Consider the following 13,715-nt stretch of genomic DNA (forward strand, 5'->3'; position numbering starts at 1 on the left):
TTTTTTTTCCTTCTGATTGCGTATTTGTCGACGTTATTTTCGCGACGGAAATACGTCACTGCATTCTTGGTAGACGCCGACATAAAACCTTTTCATGTTAAAAAAAAAAGCAACCACAACCATGCCTTTGGTAAAGCAATGAATAGGAAAGAGAGAGGTGCATACATCCAGATGTGATTCATGCGATAGTTAGGAAACAGTAGAACGTCTGTTGTTTTCCTAGCTGTTATTGTTTTGTGAGCGAACGCAGTGTTCTACGTAGTACGTCGAACAAACTGGATGATATATCTGTTTTCGTCGCAAGTTGGAAAGCAACGCGACCATTGCTGCGTTTTTAAAGGTCGACTGGCTTAAGAGACCATACTTGTAGGCATGCAATGGACGGGCGCACATGTTCCCTGACTGTGCTATGTTACGTCTTCTCTTTTTTTTTCTTTTAGTCCCTTCGTTCCTTCCTCTCAGTGCAGGGTAGCAAACCAGACGCGTGTCTGGTTGACGTCCCGGCCTTTCCTTTATCCTCAGTCTCCTCTTCTTAGAATTCATGAATAGCAAGAAATTGCATATATATTCAATGTTATGGCAGACCAGGTAAAAAAAACTGCACCATCCCCCATTACAGGGAACCATGAGTACAGCATGCGAAGCAGCGCATAGACTTAAAGTTCTGTTCGTCACGGTCACCTTGCCCAATGTTAACGCCTCTTTGCAAATGAGGCACACCATGAATTCACTGCGGTTTCTGTTGCTCTTACTTTTCCCGTACTCAGGCAACCCAAAATCACATTATTTGAGAATGCAAGGCAAACACACCACCAAAGGAAATACTGCCAGCTTCCCTTGAGGCGTCATGGGAGTCACTACTGTCGTCCACTGCCCACCACGTTCAGGCTGAAGCGGTTAACTGGGCCGAAATGGTCGTAGCAAGCTACTGGCCACCACCCTCCGCACCACCAGCACGCTGAATTGAACTACATCGCTGTGCCTTTTATTTAAGCTGTTGCTCTCTCTTGTCGGAGCATGCCACGCAGGTTCATCGCCACGCGACGCGGAACAACATGGGTTCATCTGAAGGATCTCGTTCCCTGACGCCATCACATGATTGCTGAAAGAGTGTAAGGGGCAGAAGCCACAGCGTCTTACACTTTACACAGGCTGAAACGCGTTCTGGAAGTGCTTCCTGTTGCGCGCGCACAGTAAGGGTAATTACGCACACCGGATTGAGCTTCGCCATAAGCTGCTTCGCATTTAAAGAGAAAAAAAAGCTGAATCAGCTTCAGGTTGACCTGGCCACCACGCATATACGGAAAATATTATATTATTTCAAATCGATAACAACCTAACAATGTTGTAACGGCCAATATACCACCTGGCGCGGTACACAGTATACTTGTCGTCAGTAGATTGTATATTCTGCTGCTTTTGCTGATGTAATATTCTAAAGTAACATCAGAGTCACTCATTTTTGCTCAGTAGTCATGACTCATGACGAACCGACTGGTACGTCAGCCTCACCTGAGTCTTTGTCCTTGTGCAGTAGAGTAGTCTCCTTCTTCTTAAGCCTTTCTAGCACGTCAACTATCGTTCCTAGAAGAACGCAGATTGTCAGCGTGGAGTATATGACACTGAAAAGGATATCGCAAGACATAATTAATTTATTAATTTATTTGTATTATTTATTTATTGATTGATTATTACCTTTTTAAATAAATTTATAGCACCTTGTGTAAAATTTTATCTACACGAGGTGCCTATAGTAGCTCAAGAAGAATCGAATGTTGGGTCACTTTGTGAAAGTCCTTGAACATATTCGAAAAATAGTGTAAAAATCGATATGAACATAAGCGCTGTCGCGCGTTCCTTCTTCTTGTTTTAGAAAGTAATCAAAATAGTGGCTCTACTGCTCTCCCATTGAAGCGCTCTATGCTAAAGGAAATGAAGTGAGCATAACTACACCAACCAATTGAAGAAAGCGTTTAAGCATACTTCCCCACCTCGAACAATGGATGCGGCATTCAAAGTGAAGTTTACGGATGCTTACATGAAGGCGACTTGTGTGCCATTCAACTCGTTGCTCTCGTCGGTTCGACAACTGGTCAACGCAGAGGTCAGGCTGATAAGCTGGGCTACTGCAAAAGAAAAGAGCGGCAGGAAGATTTATATATGTTTAGCTCGTTTCGTTATTACAAAAGCCAAGGAAATTCACACTGTCCTACAAACAGCGGTATACTCTTGCACAAGTGCTAAAGGTGTGACAGCCACAGAATAAGGAACTTCCGCGATGATGGTTTATCGAGGAATTCACAGCGTCCTCACTACAGTAGACACGGCCGCACTGTGACAGCAAGTCACGCATTATGAGATCGAAACTTCGGGAAGTTGGCATGGTATCTTATCAAGCATGCAAATCATTGGGAAATCATGAAAAATCATTGGTCCGGTGGATGATTAGCCTAGGTTTCTTTATGACTAATTTTCACCCACATTTACTAATTTTCGCTGTTTTATTATACTGGGTGCGAACCAGCGAGCCAAATAGAGTATGTGTGAACTGAAGTAAAGTAGTCAATTCAGCTAGTGGGAACATACTCATCACGATCAGCGCACAAAAAAAAAACAAAGAGAACACAAGAAAGTGCATGACCCAAGTACTGGCTAACAACCGAAGGTTTAATCAAAACAACGTGTCATATATAGGCACACAGAGATGCATAAATAAACCTTGACATCCCCAACCAAGCACGTAATTAAGTATGCTGTAGGTACGAAATCTCAGCATTTGTGAGAACGATTGAAGGTTGGCTCACACACCTGTTTCTTGCTTTTTATAATTTCATACGCTTCAGCGATTCAAGCGTGTGCTGGCCTCTACGCCTCATCAACACAGTGGTTTTGGTGAAGTCAGCTGCGCAGCCACACCACCGGCAACGGAGGACAAGATGCGTAAATGGTCGACCTTTCAGAGAGCAAGCATACTCCTGCAGCCGGACGTTGAGGCAACGACCCGTCTTTCCATTGTACGAGCCCCCGCAAGACGAAGGGGTGGAGTACACCACTCCGCTGACACAGACATTGAAACGCTTAGAATGCTTTATAGAGCAACCTTCAGGGCTGTCAGAGACGTGCCCCGTCTGCACTCTTTTGTCAACTCTGCACACACGCTTCCTATATAGCTTCTTGCCAGCACGAAAGACAACATTTATGTCATAATGACTGACCACCTTCTTCCAACGGTGCGACACAGAGTGCAGGTATGGGATAACTACGAACTTTTTTTGCCGATATGAAGCCACATTCGCAGCACCAAGGCGCTCTTTTTGTTCCCTTCGAAAGCGATGGAACAGTCGCTGTGAAGGGGAGGCAAGGACCAGGTGTGGGAAACCCGCCGCTTCTAACCTGACAACCTGCCGTAAAAACTCACCTACAGCGTGAGGACAGAATTTTTTAGAGCCGAATCAAGACCATACGTGACCAATTTATTATTTACAAATTTTGAAAGAGCGAAGCGATAGCTTAAAAGCGGTTTCCTGGAATAGGGAGGGGGGAGAATAAGACTAGCAAACATATGGTTCCTCTGGAACTGTAATGAAAGCTCTAAAATAGCAAACATTGTGTCTTGGCACTTCAGAAGTAAACCACAGCTCGTTGCCTCTGTGCTAGAACATACTTACAACCTGGTTTATAGACACCATAAAAAGTTGACGCGATCAACAAACACCAAGTAATCGTAGACATATCTAAAAACATGCCTTGCAATATACTCGAAATCTTGCTGATGGGTTCACTACACTTTTTCAAGAAATATATTGCTTAATACTGGGGCTGTCCTTGACCCGATACAGGTAACCGATTTATGTACGTACAGCATGGACAAATGAAACAACTCTAGAACATAAGTAAACCAAATTAGTTCTAGGGAGCTTTCCACTGGAATGCCAACATTATTTCTAAACATCACTTCATCATTGTCCTCGACAATAGTTTCTTTCACACAGATCACGAGGCAACTATGTGGCAAAGAATAAAACAAGTCTTGTATATCTACACTAAATGCAGTACAACTTGAAGGGTTATGCTTAGCCAACACTGTTACCACCTCAACTGAGTTGCGAATAAGGAAAGGAACAACCAAATGCAACGCCTCTAAATTTCCCTGTAAAAAAACAGACACAACGTGTTGCCATGAGTTCTACTCGGTAACAATTTCCTGGAAAAGGTCATCAGCCTTATGGGTTCTGGCAGTGAAAATAATCTGCAGCTCAAGGCCTTTAGCAGCTTTAGCACCAGAACACAAGTGCTCAAAATTTAAATGCTCAAAAAGTGCCAAGGCACACTTCTTTATCTTAGAGACCTTTTCTGATACCAGCTTAAAGTTCTTTTTTACGGAATCAGTGGCTTTCTCATTAAACAACTGCGGCATGGCAACAAACACCCTTCCTTGTCAGATACAAAAACCCGAAGGCACTTATCTACGAACCAGTTCACAAGTCCCCACAAATTCTGCCCGTGTCCTGGTTTCTCTACCACTTAACAGATATACCTAGTACCGACTCCTAGATGCAATGCACGTTTTCCGCTTCGGGAGCCTGACGTAAAAACTCGCGTGCAAGGGCCACCTTTGCAACTGAAGAAAGATGTGGTTCAAAACAGAATTTCGGACCTAATCGAAGAATACGTTCGAAATGTTGCAGTACCCGAGTGTCCCCTAGAAGAATGACACGTCCTTTACTTGTAGGTGGCTTGGGTTTCGAAGGCAGCGTCGCTAGCACGGCTTTCCAAAGAAACCCGGTGAGATTATTTGGGGTCCTAGACCATTCGAAAAATAGACAACGTTGTCCATGTTTACGTCACCGATAACACAACAGCAAACACGAATGCACCCACAAAAGTGGCGGCTTTGTCGCAACCACTCAGACTGCAGCAAGCGGCACATCCTCCTTGCATGCCTGAGCAATGGCTGACGCCACTCACAGATAAATAGCTTGTATGTCTCGTGGGCACAGCGAATGATTTGCGTGCCAGGAAGCAACACGCGCCCGTCATTCCCACACCGCAACAAGTTATGGCAATACCGCTTAGTTAGAGAAGTCCAGGTTAACACACTGAAAATAGCCCGTTGAGCTAGTGATTAACTGAAGTAGCAAATTGGGCTAGTTGGAACATACTCATCACACTCAGCTCACTAAAAACGCACAAAAAACACAAGAAAGTGCGCGACACAAGCGCTGTCTGACAACTGAAAGTTTAATCGAAAAAAAAACGTGTCATATATGTGCAAACATGAAGGCATAATAAAACCTTGACACCTCCAACCAAGCAAGTATGCTCGAGATACAAAATATCAGCATCTGTGAGAGTGATTGAAGGCTGGCTCACGCACCTGTCTCTTGCTTTTATAATTTCATACGCTTCAGCAATTTCACGCGTGCGTTGGACTCTACGCGTTATAAACACAGCTCTTTTGTTAAATTCAGCTGCACAGCCGCACTGCCGGCAATAGAGGGCAAGATGCGTAGATAGTGTACCTTTCAGAGAGCTAGCATGCTCCCTCAGTTGAACGTTGAGGCAACGTCCCGTCTGTCCAATGTACGAGCCCCCGCATGACAAAGGGATACACCACTACGCTCACACAGTCAGTGAAACGCTTATGGTGAATTCCCCTGGGAGACCAGGAGCTCTCAAAAGCACGCTGAAAGTATTCTCTTTGGAGCCGGAGCCGGCGTGTTTCAGTAGTGGTTGAACAGGCACAGGAGCACTGCCATCCATTGCCAGAGCGAGAGTGCTTTTGCTACGCCGAGAGCAAACCCACTTCACATGAGGAACGTTTCGATCCCATGCATGGTCTCCCCACTCCTAACCCTCTCATCTGCTCTCCGGGAGCGTGCCCCATTCCATTAGCAGATCGAGTGGCCCTGCACTAAATGATCTCCTTCCCACTCCTAACTGCCCTACTCCTCTACTCCTGTTTTCTCAATGGAATTTGCCATTAGAGTGATTTATAGAACAACCTTCAGTGCTGACAGTAGCCTGCCCCTTCTGAACTCTGTCAACTCTCGCACACAAGCTTCCTAGCTTCTTTCCAGCACGAAAGACAACGTTTATGCCATAATGACTGGCCACCTTCTTGCTGTCAATATGACAGTGCAATCAGTGCAATCATTATGACTTTTTCAACAAGTTTTTACGGGGTGCCGCCGTAATCCCCTTTGAAATGTTGTAACTGTCTGAGTCCCTCAAATCACACTGTCAAGACAGTGACGTCAGCCTTTGTACTTCCATGTTGCAGTTCAGCAAAAAGATGCTTCTTCTCTGCGGCGGTAGCCACCTTTACTCTTTAACACTACCGTATGCCAGGGTCAACGAATACTTCAGTTACGTAGTTTCGCCACAGATGTGACGTTGTAAAGTTAACACTCCCAAGTGTGAAAGACAAGAAACATTCACCAAAGCTTTCCCTCGCCGGGCGTTGAACCTCTGACGTCTTGTAAAACAACTAAAAGCACCCGGTGCTCTGCCGACTGGGCTATTGAAACCACTTCTGCACTATTACGAACGCGTTTTATATCTTCCACACATTCTCTTTTGCTCCTTGCTCTCTGCTGGCGAAGCTAGAGTTACTGTATATGCTAGTAACTGTAGGCGAAGCGGGGTGGTGCCGCCGTCTATGAGTGTCCCAGAGAAGTAATGTGGCATCACGCAGTTAAAGCATGATGTCCGAGATTGTGCGCCAGCACGCAGTCTTGGAGGCCATGGCTGATCGAAGCGTCTTGATAGTGGTGAAAAACCTTGACCAATTGAGCATTGGAGAGTAGCTGACGCAGTTATGTTCTTCGCCTTTCGCTTCGTCTTAGAACGTGACAGGTCGTTGTTGAAGTCGTGCAACTTCCACATGCACCAACGATGTTTCACCGCCGACAACTCCGAGTATGATACGCCGGCTTACTAATTAAAACTGCATTGCTGCAGTGCGTACTGCAATGCAAACTGTTACAAATATATCAGTGTCACTACCTCTTAAGATCTTAACTGGTTTCCTCATGCGTCCAACATCATTACATAAAGTAACAAAACTTTAGGCTTTCTAAGACGTCATCTACAAAACACCTCTTCTCATGTTAAACTCATTGCCTACAAGTCCTTATTTGCCCAAAACTTGAAGTCGCATCTGGGGTGGAACCCTCGCCACAGCTACCTCACAGATGCTCTAGAGATGGTGCAGAACCGCGCCATCAGGTTCATTCACTCATCATATTCATGCAACGTAAGTGTTTCCTCGCTAAAGGTGGAAACAGGCCTGTCCACCCTTTCCCGTCGCCGTCGTATTGCCAGCCTATCTTTACTGCACAAAATGTACCACAGTTCATTCAATCAGACACATTATTTCTTAATTTTTCACCACATCCTGTGGTGATACCCCGTGTTCATAACGATACGCTGTGTTCAGGTACAAGTTAAATATTTCAGTTACCGCAACGGTGAAATCATGATAATAAGTGGTAGTCGTCGCCATGAAGACAAGCCTTTAGGCGTCAACGTGGCTGTGTTCACGTCAAACGACAACGCCGATAGCAATTGTACTGCGCAATAAGCAATGCCTTTATGAAGACACGTTCTACTTTCGTGTTATACCGATTTCTATGACATAGGGATCGGCCATGTTTTATACAATGTCTTTCGATTCATACAGTCATGTTTGAGTTGAGGTATGGGCTGTCTTTACAGACGCTCACACCCACGGATGAGAAAGAGCTTTACGTGATGCAAGGATGGCCTCCACTTCGGCGGCCGAGCAGGAGGAAGGAACACACAGCCCGAAGCGCAGGCCACGGACACGTCCCTTTTTGATAGCCTTGCGCGCCATGGTGAGGTTGAAGCGCTTCTGCATATAAAAACAACACCAGAGAAGTTTATTCTTATTGTTCTCGAACTTTGCAACGTTCTTTTAGAATGGTAAGAAATGTGAGGCTGACGGCAAGCAGAGGTTAGCGAGTCGGTTTGTGACAGATCATTGTTGTAAGTCAGATGCTTTAGGATGTTTTTCTTATGTTATCACATTAACGCTCTCTAAATTGAAATGAACTCATAGCCTCCATACGTCTAATCGAAGGTAATAACGTAACAACGACACTTTTAAGTTGACTTCTAAAAAATGCATCGCTCGTGTGGACCCTGCGGACGCCGTCGACCAGCTTTCACGTTTGCTGAGGCGTCTAGCACGAGTCACGGTGCGCTGCTGATCACGGTCAAACCCGCTTGTGGTCAAATTTATGTATACAGTGACTGGCTTCTATTTGGAGCTTGCGTAAAGAAGCCAACCACGATCAACAACTTCGATCTTGATTGGGCTCAATCGCGATCGAAAGTGACCGACGGCTTTCGCCCCAAAGCAGTGGGAGCATCACTTATTTTGACGCGGACGAGACAGGATCTCCAGGGCGAGGAACAGTCACTCTCAACTAAGGATTGCTTTCTAAAAACTATGAATACGTGCCATAAGCCTATTGGCGTTCCCCTAGCAGAAGACGAGGGAAAGTGGTCCTTTAAACAACTGTAGGTATAGATGCACCGAATGCATTCTTACCTTGATGACGGGGTAGCGCGTAAGCTGTGCGATGAGCTTGTCCATTGCCCGTGATTGCTTCGGCTTGAGAAACACGCTGCAGTACTGGCCTCGAGAGGAGAGCGAAGTCCGGTCTCCAGAGGTCGGCTCGAGTCTCGAAGCGAGGCACTCGTCGTATGCACCCAGATCTCCGGTGGTGCCTTCCAGGATGCCAGATGGAAACTTCCCCGTCGCGTCCAGAACTGCATACGCGCCGGCGGAAGACCAACGCGAGTTTTAGGGGCGAAGCTCCTTGAGCCGATTAAAGGGACACTAAGGGCAAATAACAGTTTACGTCAGAGTAAAAGCTCAATGTATGACAGCATCTAAAACGACAATATTATCCATAACAGGGCCCTACTTACCGAGAAATTAAGATAAAAGCACAAGAACACATGCGCGGCACTAGGACATTCTCAAAATTATCCCGATGACATCAGATGAACCGCCTACAATTGATTACTAGTAATTGATCTATCTGCACTAAATAATGAACCTCCCGTGCATTATGAGACCCAATAATTTGATTGATTGATATGTGGGGTTTAACCTCCCAAAACCACCATATGATTATGAGAGGCGCCGTAGTGGAGGGCTCCGGAAATTTTGACCACCTGGGGTTCTTTAACGTGCACCCAAATCAAGAGACGGAATAAAATGCTGCTTGATCGTTTCTGTTTAATTAATCTTAAAAGAACGACCGGACATTACTAAAACTCAATTTTTGCACGGTCAAAGTGGATAGGTCGTGCCATCTAGCGGGGCTCAGTTGAACCTAAATACGTCTACGATCTCGGAGCCAAAGGCTGGAAATTGATCAATGGCCAGTGTTGCTGCTGTGGCTCCCACTGTTTTCGGTCTGCTGCTATTAGCGCAGTAAAGCCGGGCAACGTTGTGCATGGCAACAGTGACGTGAGTCGGTCCGGTCAGTCCGCTTCTTCAGGCGGTTATATTAAAATGCGCTAGCCCAACGTGGACCACTCAAACGTGATTGTATTTCAAGACAGGTTCTTTCTTGGCACAAAAGTAGCACAACGAGCTTTCAAGACCGCTATTTGAACAATCAACGTCGACTTCATAGTTGTCTTTAATGTTTCTTTAAGCCATGGGTCATGCGCCCGCGAGTATGTAGTAATAGTTAGTAGTAGTAGTAGTAGTAGTAGTAGTAGTAGTAGGTAGCCACCTCCACGGCTGGACTAGAAGAGCGGCACGCATGCACTCTTTTGAATTGAGGAGGAAACCCGAGTACGTGAACATAAGGTCCTTCGATTCGCCTGCACCGCATGAACCAGTTCACGAAGTGGTGTACCTTGCAATTCGTTTCAGTGGTGCAGCATTGACGACCTCTGAACCCTATCATTCGTTTCGAAAGGTGCAGAGTAGGTGCAGCGCTGGTTCGCAATTTTCTTGCACCTCCTACGCTGCCGTTACCGGCTTGGTGCAGCCATGCGTGCAACTAAGCAGACGACGCAGCACTTAGGCATAAGCGCAGTACCCGCCTCCACTAACGCAACGTGTTTTGCCAAGATGTTTGCGCCTCTTAAACTCTACGCATGTGCGACTTCCCATCTGTAAACTAAGCGAACAGAAATAAGCCCAGCACTTTTCGGCACATCGTCATTCGTTTCGGGTGTCGCACTGTGCCTGCACCACTCAACTCGCGCTCCACAATTTGTGAACTTCGCGTGCACATCTGTGAACCTTGGCACAAAAGGTTGGTTCCAATTGGTCAGGTGAATCGAACGGACCTATAAATAAAAACGATAGTTGTTTCTGATAAAATAGCCAACAGATACGAGTATCAGTGACCCATTCGGCAATAAAATTTGCCTTGAGTTTGATGCTTACCGAAAAAAAAACTGGTAACAGAAGGACACACGTTGAGCACTATCTGACCAGAAAAATTTGCCACATTAAACTCGCTGGACGTCACCTCTTTGGTTTTAGCAAGGTTTAGCGAGGATTGGGCCGTAGTGCCATGAACTAGAGGCGGTGAAAAGTGGAAACTAGACACGAAGCGCAGCCTGTAAGTGCGTGCGTGCCGCTCCCCTATTCCGGCCATGCCACCTCTTGTTTAGTCCTTAGAATTTTCGCTGGATGACGGTACTTCTATATGATGAATATATGATGAAAAGATGGGAGATGGCGGTACTTGAAGTGTTCACTGGATGGGCGAACGGATAGCCAGACGCACGCACGAAAGCACGCACGGACGGACGGAGACACAAACGGACGGACGGAAGCAAGAACGAACGGACAGACGGAAGCACGGACGGACTGATGGATGCTTTGCCCCATTCATCATCATACACTCTGTGGATATGCTGCAATTCCTTTAGAAAAAAGGAACAATACGAGAACACACACAGACGTGTGTCTCCCTTGTGCGGATGGTCGGTTTAACGAATGTTTCACTATAACGAACTTTCAAGAAATTCCGGGCGGTTTTCTGAAAATCTTTAAGTTAAACCGATTTCTGAATTTCAGTTGAATGGACTTGACCCGTGGATACAGGCTCACCTCTAAAACGAAATTTCGCGCTTTACAGCACTGCTGCTGCGCGTTGAAAGATGTGCTTCGTTTGAAGAATATGTATAGTATCCCAATAAACTATCAGATTCGGAAATTGGTTCCAGAGTTTGTCGTGAGCCGGAAGAAGAAGACGACGAGGACGTAGTAACGGCTCAGGCAAGTTCAATGCCTGTATCTCTGGTCGGAGCTGTAGGGTACATTGCTGTAGGGCTGTGGGCTCCAAGTATACACTTTAGGAACAGTTTTTTTTTTCGTGTTGATAGCACAGCTTGCAGAAGCTCCTGCCTGCTGTGGGGACAAGAGCCGCGCGATGGTCGTTGCCGTCATAGCGCGACAACCTTAAGCGCCCCCCCCCCCCTCTGCCCTCCTTGTTCGATCACGAGATAAGCGCACGTGCAGATGATATGCGAAGCAGGAATGAGAAAGGTTGACATGTCACTTTAAAATCAGCACAACGTTACGATATGGAGGTGAAGGATGCCGTAGATGACTTCCGTGTCATGATTATCATGTTTAGATCTGTCGTTTACCTTCGTCATCTATTCACGTCACGTGATACCAAATTTAGTATATGTGGAGCTAGCGAAACGACCGCGAGCACGCAATGAGCGTGGTATGTTGTCATGTCCTTACATGACACGCGTGTCAGGATTATCAAGTTTGCACCAGCCATATACTTTCGTCATCTATTGATGTCACTGAACACCAAATTTCGTATATGTGGAGCTTGCACCACGGCCGCGAGCGCATCATGAAGGGCGCAATATACTCCAATGTAGCGTTGACGTGCGCGCATGCTGCGCACAGCGCCGCTAAGTTAGTAAAACGCGAGCACTCTATAATCATACGCCAGGCGAGACCGGCGCGGCCAGCGTCCATCAGCGCGGCCCGACGGCAACCGGTGCAAAATGCGACATCCTACATTTCGCGCCGATGCGTTACCCAGACAACACTGCGTCTTCCTCTTTTCGTGACGGAGTGCCGGACGCACTGAAACGTGCATGCATCAAAGCAACGCAGCACGGCACGCGCCAGCGAGTATATGGCAGGATCGGCGCCTGGCATCGCAACGCCGGCGTGACGCGTCTAAATGAACGCCTGCGAGCACACACACCGCGTCACGTCTAAATGTATTGTCGCCTTGACTGTGACATGTAGCCATGTTCTCACATGACGCACATCTCATAATTATCACTTTTGCACCAGTCACCTAACTTCGTCATCCATTGACGTCACGTAATACCAAATTTGGCATGTGTAAAGCTGGCGAAACGGCCGTCAGCGCAACATGAGTGTGACATGTAATCATGCTGTTGCATGACGCGCATGTCGTGATTATCATGTTTGTGGACTCACTCTCTGGATTTCGTGCCGATCGGTTGTGCCTCCGCGATCTGCGACGACAGCGCAGCTCTGGCCGACTGGCTCGCCTTACGCCATCTCCTGCCGCCGACAAGAGCTCTCGCTGAGTGGTGCCCCGTACTCGAACTCCTGCCACCGTATCCATCTTTCATACTTCGATCCTCCTTACTTCCGTCGTTTTTTGCCGTTCGCTGTCCCTGCGGCTCACTCTCTCCTTTCTCTCTCTATCTCTTTGCCGTTTAATCCTATCCTTTTAATTCCTCCTTACACCTATCCCTCGTGAGCTACTGTTGAGGTGTCGCACTCTGATGCAGACAGTTACGGAGCTCACTTTTCTCTTCTTTTCTCTTTAATAATCACATAAGTTATCATAGTTGTATGTGTCATTTACATAAGTCATGCGTTCGCGTCGCGTAATACCGAGTTTGGTACATGTGAAGCTAGCGAAACGGGCGCAAGCGCATCATGAGCGTAGCGTGACATGTTGTAACATGGCACGCATCTCATGTTTATCGTGTTTCACCAGTATCATACCTTTGTCATCCATTCACGTCCCACATTACCAAATTTGGTATAAGTGAAGCTAGCGAAACGGCCGCCAGCACATCATTAGCGTGGCATGTAGTCATGTTGTTACATGACACGCATCCCATGATTATTATGGTTGCTCCAGTCACATACCTTCGTCATCCATTCACGTACCGTAATACTATAATACTAAATTTGGTATATGTGACGCTAGCGAAACAGGTGCGAGTGCATCATGAGCTCGGCATGTAGTCATGTTGTTACATAATGCGCATGTCATGATTTTCTTGTTAGGGTCTGTCGCTTGTGTTCGCCATGCAATCATGCCATACCATACCAGTTTTGCAACATTTCATGTGAACGGAACCACCGCAATAGCTGCAGGACCTTGAAATGTAAATCATGACATTCATGACATACATGTTGTGATATTCATGTTATGACAAGTCAAATATGTTCCTCGTACAGTCATGTTATGCCATACCAAGTTTGGTATCGATACCATTATCGAAACGACCTGCAGGAGAGCTAAATGTCGTAGGCGGCTAGATAGATAGATAGATAGATAGATAGATAGATAGATAGATAGATAGATAGATAGATAGATAGATAGATAGATAGATAGATAGATAGATAGATAGATAGATAGATAGTTAGATAGATAGATAGATAGATAGATAGATAGATAGATAGATAG

At 46.1% G+C, this 13,715-nt stretch overlaps 1 protein-coding gene across 1 annotated transcript in view; it reads right to left on the reverse strand.

Moving 5' to 3' along the window:
- LOC119187201 (nose resistant to fluoxetine protein 6) overlaps positions 1–13,715 on the reverse strand; it is a 67,517-nt gene that overhangs the window by 42,678 nt on the left and 11,124 nt on the right. Inside the window, exons 3-6 of the mRNA XM_037435432.2 lie at positions 8,579–8,799; positions 7,753–7,876; positions 2,039–2,126; positions 1,513–1,622 (exon numbers count right to left, since the gene is read on the reverse strand). Coding sequence (XP_037291329.1) covers positions 1,513–1,622; positions 2,039–2,126; positions 7,753–7,876; positions 8,579–8,799 — 543 coding nt within the window. The remainder of the gene's footprint in view (positions 1–1,512; positions 1,623–2,038; positions 2,127–7,752; positions 7,877–8,578; positions 8,800–13,715) is intronic.

This window comes from Rhipicephalus microplus, chromosome 3 (genome assembly GCF_043290135.1).
Source record: "Rhipicephalus microplus isolate Deutch F79 chromosome 3, USDA_Rmic, whole genome shotgun sequence".
NCBI classification, from domain to species: Eukaryota; Metazoa; Arthropoda; class Arachnida; order Ixodida; family Ixodidae; genus Rhipicephalus; species Rhipicephalus microplus.